We start from the raw sequence: 23,380 nt of genomic DNA on the forward strand, positions 1-23,380 counted from the left end.
ACATTGTGACCTATGTTGTGGATTAGTGACAGGTTGCATCAGCTGACTTGGGAATAGGGTAGGCCACGTGGCTGTGGGAACGGAGAGAAGTGGATGTGTGAGAGACAGAGTCTCGGACTTACTGATGGACTGGATATGGGCTGAAAAGAAAAGAAGGTGTAAAAGCTGGCCCCTGCATTTACGGCTCAAGGAATGAGACCAATCCATGGAGGCGCTGGCTGTTCATGGAGATGGAGAGGAGCTGGAAGAAGAGCGGGTGCTGTGTTTTGCTTTGTTGGGTAGCCAAGGGAATCAAGACTCCCATTCTAGCCAGGAAAATGTGTCAAGCAGCTAATAGAGCTGAGAAGGAAGGTGAGAGCGTCGGCGTCGTTGGCACAGGGATGGCATTGAACTCCACTGGAATGGATGAGACCTTTCCGGGCTTCCAGGTGCCAGAGCCCTGGTACTTCAGGCAAATCGCTCAACTCCACCGCCGATTAGGGTCATTTGCAAAATGGAGGCAAGAATAATATCCTCCTCATAGGATTTCATTAACGAGCTTGTGAAAGGGAAATGCTTGGCAAAGGCCCTGGTAGCTATGAAGGCATCCACTGAGTATCAGCCATCATCATCATCACTGTCGTGTCATTCCTTCTACAAGTATCTAGTGATCCCCCATTGCGTGTCAGGCGTGGTCGGGAGTGCTCTGGATTTGGATGCATCAATTATTGAGCAGGTCAGAAGGTGATAAGTGCTATCACAGAAGACAATCTAGAGTGGAGTAAGGGGGACATTTGAGCTCAACCTCAGAGATGAGGGAGTGCACCAAGTGGATGCGGGGGAAAGAGTTCCAGGCAGAGGGGATAGCCAGTGCAAAGACCCTAAGGAGGGTGGTGGGGGGTGAGGTCACGCAGGTAAAGGGTAGGGGATCTTTGTAAAGGAACTCTTCATGGCAGAAGAGGCTGGTCCTCCAACATGGCAAAAACAGGTCTCCAAGAGGATGACGCAGAGGGTTCCCCAACATGGAGGAGAAAATCAGCTCTCCGGTGTGGTGGAGGAAACAGACCTCCAACACAGCAGCTGCCCTAGGCTTTGGGTAGGACCTGAGGCTCCCCCTACCTGCCCCCAGAAAGGTCTCACCTGGCTGAAAAGGCTCACCAGCAGGGCTCCTCCTCCTCTTGGCTATACAGTGTCCCCTCCCAGCAAAACCGGGCTGGGCCTTTGCTCCAGGGCTCCCACTCAAAGCATAAATCTGAGTTGTCTTCCTCTGAATCTGTGGAGGTACAAGACAAGGCCTCTTGGGTGGTTACATCCTATCTCCTACCCCTAACCCAAAAGGAGCCCCCTGCCAGGCCTGGGCATCCCCAAGACCAAGGGGCCAAGGCAGAATCATGACATATGGGACAGCCAAGAGATCTCAGGAAGACTTCAGGACCTTGTAGGTGACCAGGGACCAAAAAAGTTGTCTATGACTCAGAAGGTGGCTAGATCTACCTAATAAATAGGGAAGGGCCCTAGAGGCAAGCAAATGACCTACCTGTATTGGGTGTGGTCCAAGAACGGCACCGAGGAGACACAAATCCAACAATGACCCATCCATCCATTTGTCCACCAGTCCATTTATTAACAAATATCCGAGTGTATACATGCAATGATTTCCACTGCAGCACTGTTTTGTGGTGAAGCATGCACAAGCAATAAAACACCCTGGAAACTGTGTGTGTGTCCATCATGAGAGATCTGGTTGACTGAAGTGTAGCACGTTGCACCACATAAAGAGCTGGCCCATCTATCCAAAAGCAAGTCAGAAGCTGTTAAAACAATTGCATGAAATCTGTAGCTTTCGACTTGCAGGAGGTCTATGATACATTACAAGCAAGTTTCAGAGAAATGTATATAGGAGGATCTCCTCCCTTTTTCTGAAAACCAAGCTAACAATCCTGCCCCCTCTCCAATTTTTTGGAAAACCTACATGTGTTATTAAATAGGAGCATGAGCTTGTGAACATGGCTTGTCTCGAGAAGGTGAGGTCGAGGAGAAAGGAGAGGAGATGGGGGAGGTTCTTTCTCTTCCTGTACTTGTAAGATGTTTCGCTGGTTGCAGAAAAGTAAAGGAGGCTGAAGAGAGCCCTCCGCAGTTCCAGCAGGTGCACTTGTTTGAGGTCAGGGAATTCAAAGGTAGCTTTGGATTTAACACCTCGCTCCGAGGACCACCACGAGGGTGGGCAGGACCCTCAAAAGGCGCATTTCGGCCTTAAATCCGTCTCTTTGGAGGTTTCTCTTCTTCCTTCTGCAAAGTCCTTTCCAATGACAAAGGAAACGTCCTCAGCAGAGCACCTTCCGCTTGAAGGGCACCATGTGGCTTCATCCTCTCTCTTAATGTCATGGTCCAGGATTAGTGTGGTCCCCACTGGCCAGCTTCTGCAGGGCTCAGCCACCCACAACCTTTTCTCGCCTCAACGGCCATCTTGCCAGGCGGTTCCCTTCTCCTCCCCTTGCTCCCCAGTCTACTTGAGAAGGCACGTCCTCCCGGGCCACGTGGCACTCCCTGCTCAAACCGTCTGCCTTCTGGGCCCTGGCACTGCCCTGCTGAGCCAGGCCGGATGGGGGTGGGAAGGAGGAATCAGAGCCAGTCCTGTCTGCTTTTCACACTGGATGCCAGGCCAAACGAGTTCCAATAACAAGATCCATAGCAGAATAGAAGAGCACAGGCCAGGGTGTCCTGAGAACAGGTCCCTCAATTCTTGGCAGGCCCAGACCCTGGCACAAGGACAGGACCGACGCAGTAACTCTAAGAGTTCCAAGAAGACTGGGACCCTGAGGGAAGACTGCTCGCCCCACATTGTGGTCATTGCAAATGACCAAAGGCCTTATTGCAAGGGGCCGTGTGAGATGTCGGAGAAAGTCTGAGGACAGGGAAGGCTGTGGATGGTTTTAGAGCAGGGCCTTCAAGGAGAATGGAGTGCTGGAGATTAGTGCCCTAGACCTTAGACAGGAGCACTCTCCTCGGAGACCTTAGGCAGATGACTCTCCTCGGAGGAGCCATCCAAAGCCATGCCTATACGTCCTCCTACCATGACGAAAAGCAAACACTGACTGGATAATTTCTCAGCCTGTAAGCACCTACTATGTGCCACATGTGTACTGGATCCCCTACCCTCCACATGCTCTCTCCACAGCCCCAAATGGAAGGGGCCCTTATTATCTCCATTCTGTCGATGAGGAACCCAAGGCTGAGAGGACTTGCCCCAAGTCACAGAGCTGGTAGGCAGCAGAGGCAGGAGGTGATGCCAGATAACCGGCACTCGTAAGTACTTCACAGGTGTGTGACCTGGGCACGTTGCTTCTCTCCCCAAGCCTCAGTTTCCTCAATTGTACGATAAGGATTACTTCGCAGGGTTATTCTGAGGATTAAATGAAATTATGCACATCAGTGTTTACCACAAGCCTTTGCACAGGGTGGAGAAAACGTTAGCAATTATGATGAACTATTCAGGGGCAAGGCTAAAATCTGAGCCCACGTTTCCTCGACTCCAGAGAGACGGCATTTCTAGCCACACAGACAAGTGCTCTGACTCCCACCAGCCACCAGCCCGCTGCCTGACGTTTCGTCCCTCAGGGAGGGCTGCGGTCCGTCCTGGGAATATGAGAATGTAAATAGACATTTTCTGGAAGCTCTTGCCAGGAACTCCCAATAATTACACCATTACCAGCACCCCACATCTGAGCTCCTGGGGAGGGTTTGGGGGTGAACTGCTTCCCCTGTCTCAATGCCGTCTGACCAGGGCTGGCAGCCTATCAGTACCCTCCCTCCTCAGCGGGCCAAAGGTCATGGAACTCTGGAGGAGGTGGGAGGGCAAGAGTTCCCTAGGAAGAGGCCCCCTGGAGAAGGGAGTGCCCAGGGAGCCAGGACACCTGAGGAGCAGAGGGTGACCCCTGCCACTGGCCCCCAACTTCCCTCATGGCCAGCTTCACCCCGCCTTCTGTTCCTCTTGGTCACATACTGAGCTCAGGGCTAAGTGTCAGCCTCCGCGATCTGGCGTCCCAGAGAATCCAGATCCTCCCTGAGGTACAGTCCGGGCAGAAAGCAGTGTGAGTGGTCCCTGGGCACCTAATAAAGGCTTAGGGCTGCCATGTCCCATCGTCTAAGTTGTTTACTGCACAAAAGCACCCAGCTGAGGGAGCAGCAGGGGTTGAAATCTTCCCCCAGCCTTGTGCCCTGGCTATACCCGCAGGAGAGGGCCCCTTTCCCTACTTCATCTGCCCATAGGGGCCACCTATTTCTGATTTGTACCAAAGACCTTCTGTGCTAGCAGTGGCCCTGAGGGGACACAGGTGTGCACACGCACATACTGCTTCCGAACTCGGGGACTCACTCTTGGCCTCTAGGTCGAGAAACTAAACTACTCGATTAATCCTTTTCCCCTACAGGCGACTGCTCGACTGCTCGTCTCAGCCAGCCCAGCAGTTAAAGCACAAGAAAGAAACTGGTCTGTGCGGTTGCTTCGGGACCCCCTACCAGGCTCCAGGATCAGGGCCCCTGCAGAGCAGCTCACCTTGGCTAAGTAAGAAGTGTAGCCAGACGATCAGCAAGACCAACAGCAAGCCCACGGGCAGGCAGAGCCAGAACACCAGGAAAGAAAACGTGAGGTCGTCCACCAGTGGCACCAGCGGGTACTTCATGGTGCGCGTGTGGCTAAGCCGGGCCTGCCTGTGCCGGGCTGGCAGGGCTGCCCTGGGGACCTGGGGGGCTGGGCCACACTCCGCTCTCAGCCCAACTGTGACTGAGTGGGTGACGTAACAAGGAAGTCACAACGTCCTTCAGACACAAGGAGAGCTTGGCAGTCAGTGGCAGTGGAGACGGTCTGGCTAAGAACAAAAGCCCAGGCTTCCAGGCAGGCCGACTTGGGTTTGAATTCCTGCTGAGATCCTAGGGGTTCATGGGACACCTCCTTGCATCCTCTTAGAAGATGGGAGACAATTCTCATCTCACCAAGCTGCTAAAAATCAGAATAAACGATGGGATGAGCATCGCCCTCGGGTGGGTGTTCGTGTATTTTGAGGTCACAGGTTCCTTCAGGAGTCAGCCAGATCCCAGGCCCTGTCATCCGGGCTACAGGTGCCCACATCTGCACCTGCTGGCGGTGGGGGGGGAGTGGCAGACTGGGTGGAACGTGGTGCATCTAAAGCAGGCAGCTGTCACAGCTTCAGGCAGTTAAGTGCTGTGTGGGAAAGGCAGGTCCAGTATTGCCACATCTATTCCAAGAGAGCCCCCCAAATCTGCATTTTTATGTGAACTCTCCCAACTTAAAAATGTTGCATCAAGCATTTAAAACATGGTTGGCTAAACCAAACAAGTCTGCTGACCCAGCCTGGGTCACTGGGCTGCCATTTAAAAACATTCTAACACAGGGGCGCCTGGGTGGCGCAGTCGGTTAGGCGTCCGACTTCAGCCAGGTCACGATCTCGCGGTCCGGGAGTTCGAGCCCCGCGTCGGGCTCTGGGCTGATGGCTCAGAGCCTGGAGCCTGTTTCCGATTCTGTGTCTCCCTCTCTCTCTGCCCCTCCCCTGTTCATGCTCTGTCTCTCTGTCCCAAAAATAAATAAACGTTGAAAAATAAAAAATTAAAAAAAAAAATAAAAAAACATTCTAACACACAATAGGTCCTCAATAAATGACTAATCTGGAAGCTTCTGCACCTCTCATTAGAGTTTTCAGTGAGGGGCTTCTAAGGCGTCGGCCTTGCTCCTTTGTGTCTCAGGTGCACAGATGACTCTCAGAAGTCATTCTTCTCTCTTCCCACCTCTTCTGTCATTCATTCATTCGGGAAGTAGTTCGTACACCTCCCTGTGCAAAGCCCTGTGGCAGGAAGGAGGCTCTGGACCTCCAGGGCCCCAAATCCCGGTACTGGAGCAAGACTGGCCAGACGGGGTGCCTGACGAGTATGGGAAGTTCACAGGCAGAATGGCTGCTGCCTGTGGAGGGGAGGGAGGCACAAGCATTGCCCTGTCCAAGAGGGTCCTGGGCCAGCTGCCCCAGTTACTACGGGCAAGTGCCTGTGAAACACACCAATTCCTACGTTCCCCTTGCTCTGAGTCAGAAACTCCAGGTGAGGCCCAGGACACAACATGTTCAGGAGCAACCAGTCTGATGCGGCCCGGATTTTGGCATCACAGCAACTCATGGAGCACAGGTTGGAAGGTCAGGCAGACCCAGTTCCAGGCTGGGAGAGTAGATGCGAGAAGTGGGTGGTAGACCTGGGGGAGATACGGGGCGGAAGGATGCCCCTAAGAGGAAGGAAGACACCGGCTCAGGGAGAAAGGCAAGCGGAGCCAGCCACAGAAAAATAGGGAACGGGTGGCAAGGCAGGGCAGGGGACGGGAGAGCTGGAGCTCGGAAGCCAGTGGTTGAGAGACCGTTTTAGCCCAGTGTTGGGATGACTGGAGTCCCCAGGGGAGGAGGCCTGGGCGGATGGCATTAGAATGTGTGTCTAAAAAAAACAGTGCCTTGGCAGGCTGTGCCACTCAGAGTCCAGAGGCCAAGACCAGGAGTGGTCTGGGTTGAGGTTGGGGGTGGGGGGGGTGGGGAAATCTCTTGGCACTGGGTCCTGAAGGGACTGGGGTCACCAAGGGCTGAGCAGCAGCACATTTTCTTGCCAGAGCCCAAAATAGGACCACTGTGCCATCAGCCCAAGGAGACACTTCCCTGGCCACCAAGGACCAGCCGGAGTCCTGAGGGCAGAGCAAGCATGGACACACAACTGCAGGGGAGGCAGCTCCCAGCCCTGGCTTCCAGGAACAGTTCGGGAGGGGGGGGGGGGTCATGTTCACATCCGGTCGAGTCAGTGCCAGGCTGGAAGGGCGGCTCTTGGCAGAGGCGGTACACCCTAACCATTCTCATCACTGGTTCTTCAAGTGGTACAACCCCCCACACAGAGCTAGGCGGGAAGGTGCTAATCGGGCTGCATGGAACCCTCTGTAACCAACCCTCCTCACAGGGACAGTGGGTGACGGTGGGGGGGGGGGGGCGGGTGACTTCCTCTGCGTCTCTCCCCTTTCCTGACTGCTAGCCCTGGCAGAGCCCAGATCTTCGGCAGTCAGAGGGCGTGGCCGGCATATCCGTGTTCCTACAACACAGCCGGTCAGGCCCTCGGTGAACACCAGCCCCTGTACGGTGGGGCTTCTGTCGGCCGGGTTTCCGCTGCACAAGCTCTGTGGTAACTCTGTAAAGTGACAGAGTAACTACACCCATCGAGGTGATCGATTCATAGTGTGTAAACACAGCGACTCATTATGGTATGCCCTGAAACTAAGACGGTATGTGAATTATAATCCAACTAAAAATTTTTGAAAGAATTAATCTAATTTTGAGTATTCTGTGTAACTTCTACAAAACCAGAGTAAAAACGCACAGATCTATATCACGACGGTCAGCCAAAGCAGAGCACGCATGCCCTGGAAACAGTAAATTAGAAACACCCACTGCAGGAGTCAAACTTCAGCCTGTAACCAAAAGCACACAAAACATTATTAGATAAGAATCTCCTTAAAATTTAATTGACTAAATGTATTACATTCAATATTCCATGGGTTTCTTCTGGACAAAGGATCGGCATAAATACAAACAAGCCTCTGGGCCTTCTTCCCTAACTGACGAAGAGAAAACACAGGAGGCGAGGGGACACGGGTACACCTTCGTATTTACATTTTGCCTTTACTTTACAGTTCAGTGCCAGAAATATTTACAGAAAATACAATAAGAAAAAGATCATGTCTTGGCAACATACAGAAATTCATACAAATCGTATATATGATTTCAAGCAAATAATGATACTGCTTATTTTTTAGCCACAACTGCCAAGCCCTTCAGAGGAGAAAGATGTTCTTGGTCACTGCAAGAGGCAAGGACTTGGGAAACTTGGTTTGCTTCAACAAATAATTATTGGGCGCCTACTATATGCAAGGCACTGTGGAATCCCAAATCACACCTTTTCCCTCACCATTAAAAAAAGAAAAGCATCTGAAGAATGTGAGCTGATACTCTGAGAAACACACTATACAGTACATGGCTTCTTTAGCTACCGAGAACCCACAGTTAGATTCCACATTTAGCGGGTGGATTACCTCCAATCTCTCCGTCTCAGGAAAAGAGGCTGTCATGAAAATCCTTAAAACAGATCATCGAAATTCAACCTACTGTTTCATGTAAACACAGAAACCAATTCTTTTTAGGATGATATAACCTGAATGGGTTTAAAAATGCTGAATGGAGAACCACTGCTAGGAATGTCCCGTCTACCACCTAGCTTTGAGCAAGGCTGATTCCCACTTTGGGTAAAGCTCCACCTTCCAACAGAAATACTCTCGAAGACTCCGTCCCTCTCAAAATCACTGTGCAGAGTCTGATAAATGCTTCCCCAGAGCATGTAGAAAGTAACCATTTATAAAGGCTTCATACACGCAACCCATGGACAACTGACATTACTGGCCAAAGATGTGGGGTTGGGTTTTTTTGTATTTTAAGTGAGTCCAGAGGAGAATGGGCTGCCCTGAAATCGAGGGCCTGGAAATGGAGGGCAACAAGGAGCATGGGTGTACGTGGTAGGGCAACCCACCACGCAGCTATTCCTTTCACGAGGCCAAGGCTAGGTGGGAGGAGGTCTTAGGGGGAAGCACAGGACAAAAGCAGGAGTTGGCTGAACAAGAAAAGGCAAAGCCTCCTGTCATCAGTGCTCTCAACCAGAAAAGAGGGGGAAAGCCCCCATCTCCCTAATGGGAAAAAGTAATATGAGGGGCTACGTGTCTCTGTCCCTTGGGTAATTAATGCTGTCCTTGTCACCAAATGGCACGCTCACCCCTTCCCCCCCCCCCCCAACACCTGTCAATGCAGCAACTACACTGTTTAAGCCACAGACCAAAGTGGTCCTGGCTTCCCTTCGAAGGTTAAGAATACATGCGGGCAACTTTATCAAGTGGACTACTCAAGGTTATTACTAGGGACTGGATCTGCTCCTCTGGCATCATTCAACTCAAAGTGATTTTTAACAAAGGCAGTTGGGTGAACTTAGTCGCCATGAACTCAAACCCATACTAGTGGAAGGTTCCAAGGGTTCTGACCACACTCCCTTTTTTTAGGTAAATGTTATCTTGAGCAGAAGGAAAGAGCACCTCACGAGGTATATGTACCCTATGTTTTGTTTGTGCTGTACACAATGGGGTTTCATGCCTTCGGGGGCTGCACAGCTCTGAAACTATCCCTCCTTCCCTGGGAGAGATCGATCACAAAGTCTTCCAGACTACAAACCGCATTCCACACATTCACTTACCAAAGCCATGAGAATTACAGAGTTGCCAGAAACTAGAGCAAACTGAAGGATCAGGCAGCCTACCCCAGCACACACGTCACCGTGTGTTTTGCTGACAGTGAAACTATGCTAAAGGCAGGAGTTTTATCTGAAGAATCACACCAAGGAAGCACACCTACAATCAGTTATTTTTAACCTCTGGAATGTTACAAGTTGCATATCAATTTAAGCCTTCTTTGTTCATGTCCACTAGGAAAAGGGCCCATTTTTCCCTTGAAATGCCAATCTGGAATTTCCATGGAAGTTGTTAAACCTCACCTTATATCTGCTGAGTTAATAAAACATTTTTAGGGTAGAGTTTATTCATCTTAATCATACAACCCCCCCTCCACCATGCTACCATCTGGAAACATTGATTTATTGCCCAGATTAAAAAGAAAATCAGTTCTTCAATAATACAATACCCTGAATGGAAACTGGAGTCATAGAAGGAGGAGGTAACCTTTACCTGAGCTTAAAACAAACATGAAGAAAAAGGTGCAGCAAACTTAAAACCAAGAGCTGCTAGGACACCCACATTTCTTGCTCACAGATGACAAAATACATACTTTTGGAACAGAACTATCACCGGGAATTAGGCCCTCCGCTATCCCCCACCATTTAATTAACTCCCCAAACGTCACGCCAAACACACCGCTGCAGCCCTGACCTGTAGAGTCTACTGACACCAGAGTTCAAGTGGGAAGCCGCCCCTAACACAGCTGTGATCACTCCTCTTTGGACTTTACGTGTCACTTACTTTCTTAACATAAGATCTTAATAAAGAAGAAAGCACAGAGGAATAGGAGAAATGAGCAGTGCACACTCTAGCTCTGTAACAGGAATCCTTGGAAGGATGTTCTGGGTCTGGCCACCTCAAAACATTTATCCCTGGCAGAAAAGTAGCAGCGAGGTAACAGAAGTATTTCCAAAACCCGGGCAGGGATTTGTTGTGCCTTCAGTTGGCAGAAGTCCAGAAAATATGACAACAACAGCCATTTCTAACAGCGGCCACCTGAGGGGGTGGTCACTAATGTTTGTCAATTATGATGAAATCCAGCAGCTCTCTGGGAGAGATCTGAATTAGTAGCGTTGAGAGGCTATTTCCTGAACCCCAAATTAGAATCCTTCATAAACTACTGCAGTTTCCTGCTTGGTCCTGAAATAAGAGACAATGGATGAAACCAAGTAATTTTCCACCCTTGCTACGAATTTACATTTCTCAAACCTGAACCAAGAAATTACCAAAGGATCACGAATGCTTAGCCTGTCATTTTGTCCCCAAGTCGCACAACAGTGGAGAGAGTGGAGGTATCACTGCTGTCTTACAACTCTTAACCCCACAAACGCCACCTGTGTCCCTGTTAAGGGAGGGCCATGCCTCCATTTTAGATCTGCTCCTAGGCTGCCCAGAAACTGCGGCCTTCAGACAGACCTGTGCAGTAATGAGGACGATAACTTTGTGAAATGTGGTGAGGAAACATGAAATATTTTAATGTCAGGCTTCTTATCTAAACAAACACATTTACGCTCGTTTCTGTCAGTTGGGACATCTGGACGACAAATGGACTTACGAGTGAGCAGAAAGCTGAGATTTCTTTCCTTCTCCTCCATGCTATCATCAACATGAGTCTTTAAATGTCCTGGAAGATTCTGAGACAGATTTTAATTCTGAACACAACCTCCTAAAAAGCGAAGTATAAAACTATCTTCAACTTCTAATTGGCAAATTTGATACTACCAATGCACGTGTTTAACTGAGATGCATAAAGCCCTTCTCCGCAAAAGGCTTATGTTTAACTAAAATTGTCACCTTTAAAAGAAAGTTTATGGCTAAAATGTATATCATCATTACCAGGAGGAATATGATTGTGTCTGGGTGCCCATTTCACTAGAAAGCCGGAAGTCTTCTATCAAATGGGTTTATAATGTGTTTCTTCTATTCTGGTGATTAAACAGTAAGCTCTTGGGGAGTGATTTTTCTTTTTACAGTGATCACCTATCCAATTGTTTTGCTCTGGTATCATAGCCCCAAACTGCAGTTCAACAGTCCTAGACAGAGAGTGTCTAAGAAGTGCAGTTCTTGAGTCCAACCTCCTGGAAAAGTGAAGTATAAAACTCTGGCTCCAACTGCTTGTTCCGGTACTTGTTGACAATGTCAGTGATTTTCTGTTTCCGGCGGACGTGTGGTGGGCTGTAGGAGTCACTCTCCAGTCTCTTTCTTCTACAAATATTAATTACAGTCTGCCTCACCAGAAAACCTTGAAAACAGAGGGTATTAAAATCAGCACGAATAACCAGCCATCTGGTGAACTATCAGTATTCAAGTGAACTACCTTCTGCAAAGTCAAACTTACTTCATTCCATTTGGGAAACTCCCCATCCCTGGAGAGACAAAAGTCGACTAAGACAAAGCTGCTAGAACAACTACATAATGACAAGGGGGGGAAGAAAAGCAAAAATCTGGTCTGACACCCCATTTCCTGCCCCGGATTATAAAACAGCTATCTGCATTTTCCAGGACTGACAGTTTACGAACTGTAGCTCTACTTGTACTTAAGGAGATTAAGCACAGTTAAAACACGACAGAACACAAGAACCACAGCATTTTCTACATAAGGGATCTATTAAGTAATATCACCATTTCCTTATTTCCACTTCTTCTTGGCTCATACAAAATGTTTCAGTAAATAAATGAGAGAAACCTTAACTCTTCAGCCATATATGAAGACCTTACCAAGGGCTCGTCTGCTGACAATCATCCCATCCACAAGAGGGATGACCATGTTAAATTTTCCAGTGGCTCCTTGAATTTTTATCCGGAATAATCCAGTGTTTAAAGGGTGGATAAAGATGACAGGAACTTCTTTTTCAAGAGTCGTAGATCTTAAGAAAGGGAAACAACACTCCTTTTACCCCAGACATATACAAGTTGAAGTCCCCCATATGCAATATAAGAATTTTAAGAAGACTTGATGCCAGGTTTTTGTTTGTTCATATATTTTGAGAGAGCGAGAGAGGGCGTGCATGCACATGTTCAGGGGAGGGGCAGAGAGAGAGGGAGAGAGAATCCCAAGCAGGCTCTGCGCACGTAGCGCAGAGCCCGATGCGGGGCTTGATTTCGTGAACCATGAGATCGTGACCTGAGTCGAAATCAAGAGAAGCTTAACAAACTGAGTCACCCAGGCGCCCCAATGCCAGGCTTGATGCAGTCTGAACAGCCGACAGGTCAGTCCGCTCGGATCCTCCTTATGGGAGCCCATATTGTTGCCCACCTCCCACTAACATGTAGCCCTAAACGCCCATTATTGGGCTTGGGCTTTTCACACTGACAAAAAAGGGGGGAGGGGCTAAAAAATGTGTTTTAAAACCACTAGGGACACAGGGTGGAAGAAAAGGCAGAGAAATGTCTGGTGGGAAGCTGTGAATCTAGCAACCGGCTGTGGGACTTTCGCTTAGTTCCTCCTTCTTGTAGGGAACAAAAGCAGGGGTAGCCAGAGTGCAGAGAACTCCTCCAGTCAATGCTGGCATCTCAGAGCAGAAGAGGGAATGTAGGTTAGGGCCACTATGGGGATCTCCAATCTGTTTTTCAGGGGTTGGTGGGGAGGAGGTTGGGAGGACCATTAGTCTGGGCCAGCTACAAGTGTCCTCCTTAGCAGAGGTGATAAATGGCTGTATCTTGGCAGGGCCAAAGCCCTCAAAGCCTCTGAGTAGGTGACAGGTGCTAATGTCACAATTTCACCTTTAGCAGACAGAGATACACATCATGCTTGGGGTTATGTCATTGCATCTAGAGGTTTCCATGTTATTACTCTGTGATACTTGCTACATGCTGGCCTGTTTTCTGTTTTCAATACAATGAGCTTTCTTTCTATATAGATAAAGTGATTCTAGCCAAAGCAACATTAAGTCAATTTTCAATATGTCATATAAAAGTCAATCCTATAGTTACTTCTGTCATGGCAGCAAGACAAGTTGTTGATTTTGCCAGTCTACCAACAAAATACAATTTTTACAGTCTAGTCATAGAACTTTTGACCTAAAAAGATTAAAACAGGGGCGGGCGCCTGGGTGGCTCAGTTGGTTGAGCATCCGACTTTGGCTCAGGTCAGGATCTCTTGGTTTGTGAGTTCGAGTCCTCCATCGGGCTTGCTGCTGTCAGCAGCACAGAGAATACTTCAGAACTTCTCTCTCCCTCTCTCTGCCCCTCTCCTGCTCACGCTCTCTCAAGAGTAAACATTAAAAAAAGAAGAAGATTGAAACAGCAACAGCACTACCAATACGAGACACTTAAAAGTTCTCTTCCAAACTAGTTCTGGAACAGTCCACCTCATGAACTACTCTAGTCTCTTTAGCAAGTCAGCATCATGGAGACAAAAAGGGCTGTCCTGGAGTAAAAGAGACTGAAGGCATATTAACATCAGACACAAGGTTCTAGAGTGGATTCTTGTTTGAAAAGACCAGTATAAAGGATATTTTAGAGGAAACGGAGACATTTCAATAGGAGCTGGTTATTAGATAAAATTAAGGAACTATTACTAACTTTAGGACTGTGATAACGTTATGTTTATTTGAAAAGTGTTCTTTACTTTTTAGAAATGCAGACTGATATATTTAGAATGTCAGAATATCTATAATTTGCTTTAAAATACTTTAGTATAAAAAACACAACGTTTAAGAATGATACGTCCTCTTCTGGAAATTTAAAAACAGGATGTTAAAATAAATCATCTTTACTCACTTCAATGATATAACAATAATCAAATGCTGTCAGAATAAATTCATCTTACATGCAATATGAACGGATCATGTAGCTTGGAATCAAGGGTAGGTCCCTGCCGTACAGGATAAGGTTAGCATTTGGGGTCAGACGTCTGGGTTCAGATCACTTTCTCCTTCATTAACTGGATGTGTGATACTGAGGAATCACCTCTATGAACCTATTTTATTCCATTTGTAAAACAGAGATGATAACTGCACCTCGTGGAGTTGTTTTAATGTATTTGTTTAAACCCAACACAAGCAAGCAAAAAGCCTATACAAATACACTGTTACTAATCTTGGAATCCTATTATTTTTTTTTTATCCTTTTTGTGCACGGGCGGCTAAAAACAGAAATCTTACCACTATAATAAAGTATTACACTTTACTTAGAAATATTTTTCCATTAAAGAGCTCGTTGAATTAGGATATGTTAACTATTCAGAATGTCTCAACCAATGTAACCAATTTTACTTCTACCTAATATTGCTAGTCTGTTATTATGGTTAATACTTAGCTGCTTCCAACTGTTCATTTTTCTCTTTGCTGCAGATAAATGTCAACTAGCAATGAATTATGCCACTTCAAAATGCATGCTAATTTATCACCTTGTGCATTTATCCACCAACTTCTTTCTTTGATTCTTTCCCCCTAATTACGTCTATTTCTTATTGTCTTCATCCTTTTTGCTTCATTAGGTCTTCTTTATGAAACCACAATCAATACACTGTAACAAATAGGTTTCTCTGTGCTTAAAGACCTGCTGGTGAACCTCAGGCAAATCAAGACTGTACCTCAGAGAAGTGCTACTATTTGCAGTGGTCTCCACACCAGTACTGATCTCCGTCAGTAGGTCTGAAAGGGGAAAGTTTTCTGGAAAAAAGTAACAGCAGGACAATTAATATCTCCCTCATATTTCCAAAATAAATAGCATGAAATCTAATTTCTTAGTCTCTTTATACAAGTGTGCAAAAAATATATGGATTGTGCTATCCTAAAATACATAATCCTAACTATTCCTTCCCCTACCCCCCCCCCCAAAAAAAAGAAAAAGAAAAAAGAAAATCTCCCCCAACACACCCAAGACATATTTTAGCTAAGTTCTTCTAAAGCAGAGTTTTTATAGAACATGATCTGTGGTCTTCGGGGGCTTGGTTAAAAAGCAACTACCACACTTTCCCACAAACCCTGAGCTAGATGACATTCTAGGCTAAGTATACATTTCTAATGCTCTTATGTTGCTTACATAAAAACCATGAGACACTTATCCACAGCAGAGTTCCTGAGGACAAATTAATATTTACACCAGAACTAGACAGCAGGGTTTGTGCAGAGGGTGAGGGAAGTTCCCCCCTTTCTCTTTCCACAGGTCCTGGGATGACTGGGGGCTACAGGCAATGGGACCAACTGGCAATAGGCTACTAACTGTGACATCAAGAATAGCTAAAAGTTTATATCCCCTAGTCTCACCAAATCGTCACAACCAGAAGTAAATGGTTATCTCCATTGAACAGGTGAGTAATCTAAGGCTTAAAGAAACTGAGTGAGGGGTGGAGTCGGGATGCCAACCCAGGCTTCCTGAACTCCGGCCCCAGCTTTGGCCACCAGACCACACCTGTGCTGCCTCTTCCTACAGACATTCAGCAAGTCACCGTCATCCTACAATAATTTTACGTATGGACAAAGTCCTTACACAGTACCTATATCATCATAGCGCTCCACCCAGACTACAGAAACTCTGGTCTCAGGTCCAAGAGGAGGCACAGGACGACCCTGAGGCAACTTCTTCATTCTGGAACTGGGACTAAGCTATATGAGGTAGAGAGAAGCAGAAACGGAAAAGGGGAAGGGGGAAAAAAAAGTGACTTAATAAAACCACCCAATCACATATTCATCAAGCTACCCAGTGATGTAAAAATCAGTCATGGGAAATCACTTTAGGAAAAAAGTGAAACATATTTGCAAAAACATTCTTCTTTGGCTCCTCTGTTTATCAAGTCTCAACCTAGAACAAAGAAATGAAGGCCTTAAATTCTTAAAGGAAAAAAGTTAAGGAATACTGAGCAATTATAACTTACATCAACACAAGTAAAATCTGTGGGCAATGTTTTAATGAGGGCTTCAAAGGATTTGAGTCTATCCCTACGGCCAGCAAGCAAGATGCTTTCCTCATCACAGTGACATCACTGGCTTGCTTGGGGATCCTAATCTCTAAAATGTCCACCAGCAAGTTACTTCTAGTTCTCGTTTCTAGGCCAGAACTTTCCTACTGCAATCTAGGCCAAAAAGAAGGCCTTTTTCCTGTCAGCAGAAAAAGAAAGAAAAAAAGAGTTGCTTATGTCATTGCTATCATGCACAGCTTGCTTCTGGCTTCCCTGCCCACCCAATCGACTTCAAGTTTCCCTGAAAGGCTGGCAGGCCTACGTGGTTCACCTTCAGCAAACTGGCGGCACTCTTGGGCCCCACCCTTGAGGGCATGCAGCAGGGGTGAGTTTATGCTAAAGCCCCAGACAAAGCTATGTGTACAGAAGGCAGAATCTCACATCTAAGTTGAATTTTAAAAATAAAACTGCTTTATTAGCACAGAAATATACCTGTCTTTAGCAGATGACCAGAAATCATGGCACTTCCCCTAGATTCTTGTTTCCATTTTTATTTCTGTCCTGGCATTCACAGAAAATGACTGTGGCTGAGAGATCATCCCCAAATTGGTGGCAGACACCTGCCCCACTCAGAGACTATTTTCTTAGCATGGCTCCTCACCAACTTTGCATCTCTGACTTCTAGCCCTAGATTTAAAGGGCTCCTGTGATCAGGTCAGGCCTACCTGGATCATCTCCCTTTTGGTCAGCTCAAAGCAACCTTAACAACTATATCTACAAAGTCCCTTTTTGCTATATAATCTAACATAATCATAAGATATCTTCTCATATTCACAGGTTCTACCCACACACAGAGGACATCATACAGAGGCAAGAGTCTCTGAGGGTCATCTGCCTAACACAGTGACCTCGTCTCCTATAACCTTAATAAACGCACTCAGGGGGCGCCTGGGTGGCTCAGTCGGTTAAGCGTCCGACTTCGGCTCAGGTCATGATCTCACAGTTCGTGAGTTCGAGACCCGCGTCGGGCTCTGTGCTGACAGCCCAGAGCCTGGAGCCTACTTCACATTCTGTGTCTCCCTCTCTCTCTGCCCCTTCCTTGCTCATGCTGCGTCTCTCTCTGTCTCAAAAATAAACATTAAAAAAATAATAATACAAAAAAATAAACGTACTCATCTAGTGGATTTTTTAAAAAAGATTCCTCAGGGTTTCTATATATACGATCATGTCATCTGCAAATATCTACAGTATTATTTCTCCTTTCCAGTCCTTTGTATTTTATTTCTTTTTCTTGCCATATTTCCCTGTATAGGACTCCATGTTAAACAGAAGTGGTGAGAGCAGACATCCTTGCTGTGTCCTCCATTTGGGGGGAAAGCAGTCACAGAATAGTGTACAGTATAACGTTAGCGATAGGCTTCCAGGAGAGCTCTGTCTCAGGTTAAGAGAATTCTCTTCTGTTTATAGTTTGCTGAAAGTTTTTCTCATGAACGAATGTTGAGTTTTATGGCAACTGCTTTTTCTGCATCTATTGAGATAGCATGATTTTTCTTTTTTTAGTTAGCAGTGTGAAAATTAATTAAGGGAAACTCCACTCAAGTGGAGTAGGGAGGCTAGAAAAGGGAGCTGTACCACCCAAAAGCAATTATAGTTAGAACTGTCAATTACGGATCCCCAACAGAATCATCAACAGGAAAGAATCATCAATTACAGGTTCCACCAGGAAAAGATATACATGGAATCTTCTGCCAAGAAATTGACTACCCCTGCAACTCAGCCAATGAAAAACCTTGGTCCCAATCATCCCTAACTCTTGCTTTTCTCCAATGCACTTTCACTCAAAATGACCCCTCCCAACATCCTCCTTCTCCAAAAAATGATGTTCCTCTCCTCTGTTTGCTGGGCTTGCCTATAGTTTTACCATAAGTTGCATGTCCCAAACTGAAATTCTCTGCTATTCTCGAGTAAATCCATTTTTGCTGGTAAAATAAGTTTGTTTTTTTTTTTTTATTTTGGAGAGAGAAAGCACAAGCCGGGAGAGGGACAGAGGCAAAGAGAGGATCTTAAGTAGGCTCCATGTTCAGCACGGAGCCCAACATGAGGCTTGATCCCCATGATCTGGGATCATGACCTGAGCCGAAATTAAGAGTTGGATCCCCAACCGACTGAGCCACCCAGGTGCCCCCTGGTAAAATAAGTTCTATGTTTAAGGTAGTAGTAGTCTGCAAAGTATAAATAATAAAAACATGGTGCTTTATAGATTTTGGATTTTAAGGGATACCTATGCTAGCATTCAGAAAATGAGTACAAGGGCTGCCAATCAATGAATATTAGATCTGGCTGAAATCCTACATTATCACCTGACACGGACATGTTCATCTACAAACTATTCTATGAAACCTTTTAAATATAGCAACTGCTGGGGCGCCTGGGTGGCGCAGTCGGTTAAGCGTCCGACTTCAGCCAGGTCACGATCTCGCGGTCCGTGAGTTCGAGCCCCGCGTCGGGCTCTGGGCTGATGGCTCGGAGCCTGGAGCCTGTTTCCGATTCTGTGTCTCCCTCTCTCTCTGCCCCTCCCCCGTTCGTGCTCTGTCTCTCTCTGTCCCAAAAATAAATAAAAAACGTTGAAAAAAAAAAATTTTAAATATAGCAACTGCTGATTTTCAAAATTGATCTACTTCAGAGTCTTACACAACTTAACTATTTTTCCTAAATCAATTTTAAAGGTGAATACTTCTCTTGTATTCTCTTTCAAGCATGCATATATATCTGTATCTATATCTATATATCTATATATATACGTATATATAGATATATAGATATAGATAGATAGATACGTATATATATAGATATATAGATATATAGATATATATAGTTGACCCTTGAACCATGCAGGGGTTGGGCTGCTGATCCCCCCATGCAGTCAAAAAGTGTAACTTTTGAGTCTCCAAAAATTTAACTACTAATAGCCTACGTTGACCAGAAATCTTACCAATAATATAAACAGTTGATTAACACATGTTTTATACATTAGATGAATTATACACTATAAAGCTAAAGAAAATAAAATGTTATTAAGAAAATCATAAGGAAGGGGCACCTACGTGGCTCAGTCAATTGAGCATCCAACTGTCAATTTCACCTCAGGTCATGATCCCGAGATCATGGGATCAAGCCCTGTACTGGACTCTGCACTGAGCATGAAGCCTGCTTAAGAGTCAGTCTCTCTCTCTCTCTCTCTCTCCCCCACCCCCTCTACCCCTCTCCCCAGCTCATGCTCTAAAATAAAATTAAATTAAATTAAAATAAAATAAAATAAAACAAAACAAAAATAATGAAGAGAAAATACATTTACAGTATTGCACTATATTTATTGGGAAAAAAAAATCTACATATAAGTAGACCCATGCAGTTTAAACCTGTGTGGTTCAGAGGTCAACTGTACTTATGTTAAACACAACTTTCACTATGGAAGGAGCCAAATTAAAATCCTGTAAAATCAAACAATGGTTCAATCAAGTTTACACTTCTTTCGTCTTTCTTACTATTTGTTATAAATCAATCTTCCCACATTTATGAAATGATCCAATACACTTGCTATCCCTTACTTGTCCACTTTCCAAGTGTAAGGATGAAGAGGTAACATGAGGAGAAAACAAAAATAAAGACATAACATCTCCTGATATGGTAAGAAAGAAAGTATAAAAGTAAAATGCTCCCTTCTTGTAGTGGCGGCTGGGTGCCTCACTCAGTGTATCTATTCATACACTGGGTTAGTCTCCAAAATGCTACCATTTGTACATAGCAGACTTGTTTAAGTGGAATGCTGCATGATTAATTTGACGTGGAACGTATAGCCACTATTGTACCTTTCATGGATATTTCAGGGACCCAATAAAAACGTAGGCTGGGAAGGAATGGGTGAGAGAACCAAGCATGGTACCAGAATGGCCAAATCATGGAATACAACAGAAGCTGTCTTAGAATGACCTATTTGTTGCAAGCTGAAAAAAAAGAAAATCGTGAGAATTTGAATTTTAAAAATTAAGATACTAATGAATCAGTACTGCTGAAATTGCTCTCTGGGTTACGGTTAACAGCTTTTCAGGCATGATTCTATAATCACCCCATTTCATAACAAATTTTTAGAGCTGTAAACAAAATGACTTACCCGCTGTGAGGAATTAAGATTGTCAGTGTGATTAGGAAAAAGCTCAAGTGTCAGGGATGGCTGTTTCAGGATCCCAGGCATAAGATCCATATTTGAATCACTATCTTGGTCCGAGATGTTACTTTCCAATGAATCGGCTATGAAGTAAAAAATAAAATCAATTATATCTACTTCTTTGGAGAAGTTTTTAAACTATTTACGCTAATAGGCTGACTTAAGTCACTTAAGAGAAGTCACTGCCTCTAGACAAAGAGTTGGTAAACTTCTTCTGTAAAGGGTCATAGTGCTGGCTATGTAGGTCTCAACTGCATATTCTTCTTTGTATTTTATTTAGAACACTTCACAAATGTAAAAACTGTACTTAGTCTTCTGATTTTGGTCTGTGTGCCATAGTTTTCCAGTTCCTGTACTACGGGATAACCGAGGTAAGACTAGAAAATATTTTTGACTTTTCAGACGTAGAATATAAGCCATCTGTTATTCTCTGAATTATTCTGATTATACACTCAATCATGGAGCGTGGTACCAAGTAGCAGTGGGGCATTCCAAAGCTGCAGAGGACCTAGTCTCTGTCATTAAGGAGTGATCTGGTTGGAGACAAGCATATAGAGAGTTATAAAAAAAAAAAAAAAAAAGACAAGTCTCCAGAAACAGAGGAGGCTGAGTTGGAGCAGGGGCACAGGTGCCACACGGGAGGTTTCATGACACAAGTGAAGACCCAACTGTGGCAACTGAAGTGCAAAGACAAGGATCGAGCTGTGTCGGTGCAAACAGGCTGGACTAGAGACACCACCAGGGAGGGCCTCAACCCACATAGGACAGATGGAGTCTGGCATCTGAAATCAAGGTGGTAGGTCAAAGCCTGGACATGAAGGCAAACAGCTGCTAGGATACTGACCTAGACCATGGGAGGCCCCTCTTGTCAGGGATATAACTGGCCCCAAAATATAAGATGGGGTGCTAGTGGGGGAAGTCAGGGATCTAAGTACAAAGGTCAGGAGGCTGCCAGAGCAGGGCACAAGCACTCATTAGCCTGGAGATGAGACCATGAAAGTGTGATGTGTAGCAGCCCATCTTACAGATGGTCTCAATGAAGAAGGTGAAGTTTTCCATCTATTGCCTGGTCAGGCACAAAGAAGGGGGTTTAATTTGCAAGAAGCAAAGGTCCTAGGCAAGATAAGACTATGGATTCAGACTGAGAAGTCATAATCACTCCTGATCCTTCAGAAGAACAGGCTTAATTGCCACCTTTTCTAGGCTGTGGAGTTTCTCCCGCTTGGTGTCAGATCAGCCAAATGCTATCACGAGAGCCCTCCAACTGTAGGATTCTCTGGCCGTATAAGGCTGTTACATGGAAACAGGCAAGTAAGTGGGGGCTCATTCATAACGATGCCAGAGAAAGAAATGAGTAAACTGGAAAACAAGCCTTCTATGTACTGATTAAAGAAAGACCAAAAAAAATGGGTTGCAGTTCGTTTAAGATTACTATGAGAGGGTCAGTCTGCCTGTCTTTAACTGGTGTCCTTAAGAAAGTTAAGAGGAGCTAACATCCTATACCTCTGCATAATCTAAAAGCTATCATACCTTAGAAGCTGAACAATGATGACTTCAGATGACTTAGATGACTTCAGAATCTCTCCCAATGCACAAACCAGTGAATACAAAAATAGATTTTAAAACACCAAACAAAAAATGTTCTTACTTAAGGATTCCACGGGAGAAGGAACTACAAAAGCTATTTCCGTAAGGGCATCGGCATAATACAGCACCTTCTTCTGTCCATTGAAAATGCTAGCCCCAATGTCTTCAGAGGAAATCACTTCATCTAGGAATGAGAAACTCTACATTACTGCTCTAAACAGTGGGGAAAATCAGTTTTATCCTACTTCATGAAATTTTAAATGGTCAAATAAAGTGGTAATCAATAGAAGGCATGTTTCCAGCAAGAACCAATTAGTATATAAGAACAAGACTATAAATATTCATTAAATGTCTTTACACTAACTTTAAATAATAAAACCTTAACTTCACAGTTTCTGAAAGTATTCTAAATTAGGCCACTTCTGATTAGCAGACATGAACTCATCTGTATGGAGCAGATTATGAAAACAGTCTCGTGGGAAGAACTAATAATCCAAAGGAAGAAGACCACCACAGACCTCTGAAAGGAGTTACGGCAGGTGTCTGTGACTTTTATACTCTTGCTTTCAAGGCATTTCTGTCCCTGGTCTCTCTCTACTGCTCCTCAGCTCTGCTTCTGCTCTCCCTTCCCCAATCGTCAGTGACAGAATGTAAAATGTACAGGCAGTTAAGCCAACAAGAATGAATTAACGAAAGTAACATTCCTGAGAGCTAGTATAGTGCTCAATTAAAATGAACACAGTGGGGGTGCCTGGTGGCTCAGTCAGTTAAGCATCCGAATCTTTTTCTTTTTTTTTTTTAGTGTTTATTTATTTTTGAGAGAGAGAGAAACAGAGCGTGAGTGGGTGAGGGGCAGAGAGAGAGGGAGACACAGAATCCAAAGCAGGCCCCAGGCTCTGAGCTGTCAGCACAGAGCCCAACTCAGGGTTTGAATTCATGAGCCATGAGATCATGACCTGAGCTGAAGGTTGGATGCTTAACCAACTGAGCCATCCAGGCGCCCCGAAGTATTCAACTCTTGATTTTGACTCAGGTCATGATCTCACAGTTCATGGGATCAAGCCCCATGTCAGGCTCTGCGCTGACAGCATAGAGCTTGTTTGGGATTCTCTCTTTCTCTGCCCCTCCCAAAATAAATAAACATTTAAAAAAAAAAAAAATGAACACAATGTCCTACCGGTAATACATAAAAGACCACCAACAAAAAACTGGGAAGAGGAAATAAATGAACAAGTGGCTCTCAGGAAAGAAATAAAAATATGGAAAAATGCTAAAACTCAATCATCATTAAAAACAGAAAATTTCTCACCTAACAATATACAAACTACTGTTCAGTGACCTCTTATGAGGACTAGAATTAGGGGAAGCAAACTTTTCCTTCATA

General features: G+C 45.2%; 2 protein-coding genes across 4 annotated transcripts in view; both read right to left on the bottom strand.

Annotated features, from left to right (window-relative positions):
* Positions 1-817: 817 nt before the first annotated feature.
* On the bottom strand, positions 818-5,432 carry ADIG (adipogenin). Of its 2 annotated transcripts, none has more exons than XM_032592572.1 (2): positions 4,535-5,432; positions 818-1,252 (listed from the first exon to the last, which is right to left on the bottom strand). In XM_032592572.1, exons 1-2 carry the CDS (start codon positions 4,659-4,661, stop codon positions 1,134-1,136), a joined length of 246 nt encoding a protein of 81 aa, XP_032448463.1. In that variant the 5' UTR covers positions 4,662-5,432; the 3' UTR covers positions 818-1,133. The 2 variants fall into 2 exon arrangements, 1 of the variants encoding a protein (XP_032448463.1); XR_003967613.1 differs by lacking the exon at positions 818-1,252 and adding an exon at positions 2,468-3,382.
* Positions 5,433-7,507: 2,075 nt separating this feature from the next.
* RALGAPB (Ral GTPase activating protein non-catalytic subunit beta) overlaps positions 7,508-23,380 on the bottom strand; it is an 88,336-nt gene continuing 72,463 nt past the window's right edge. For both annotated transcript variants that reach the window (XM_030309612.1, XM_030309611.1), the window contains exons 25-30: positions 22,058-22,180; positions 20,356-20,492; positions 15,783-15,891; positions 14,877-14,955; positions 12,059-12,207; positions 7,508-11,582 (exon numbers count right to left, since the gene is read on the bottom strand). In XM_030309612.1, coding sequence (XP_030165472.1) covers positions 11,389-11,582; positions 12,059-12,207; positions 14,877-14,955; positions 15,783-15,891; positions 20,356-20,492; positions 22,058-22,180 — 791 coding nt within the window. In that variant the 3' untranslated portion in view covers positions 7,508-11,388. The remainder of the gene's footprint in view (positions 11,583-12,058; positions 12,208-14,876; positions 14,956-15,782; positions 15,892-20,355; positions 20,493-22,057; positions 22,181-23,380) is intronic.

Source organism: Lynx canadensis, chromosome A3, assembly GCF_007474595.2.
Source record: "Lynx canadensis isolate LIC74 chromosome A3, mLynCan4.pri.v2, whole genome shotgun sequence".
In the NCBI taxonomy this organism is placed as follows: domain Eukaryota; kingdom Metazoa; phylum Chordata; class Mammalia; order Carnivora; family Felidae; genus Lynx; species Lynx canadensis.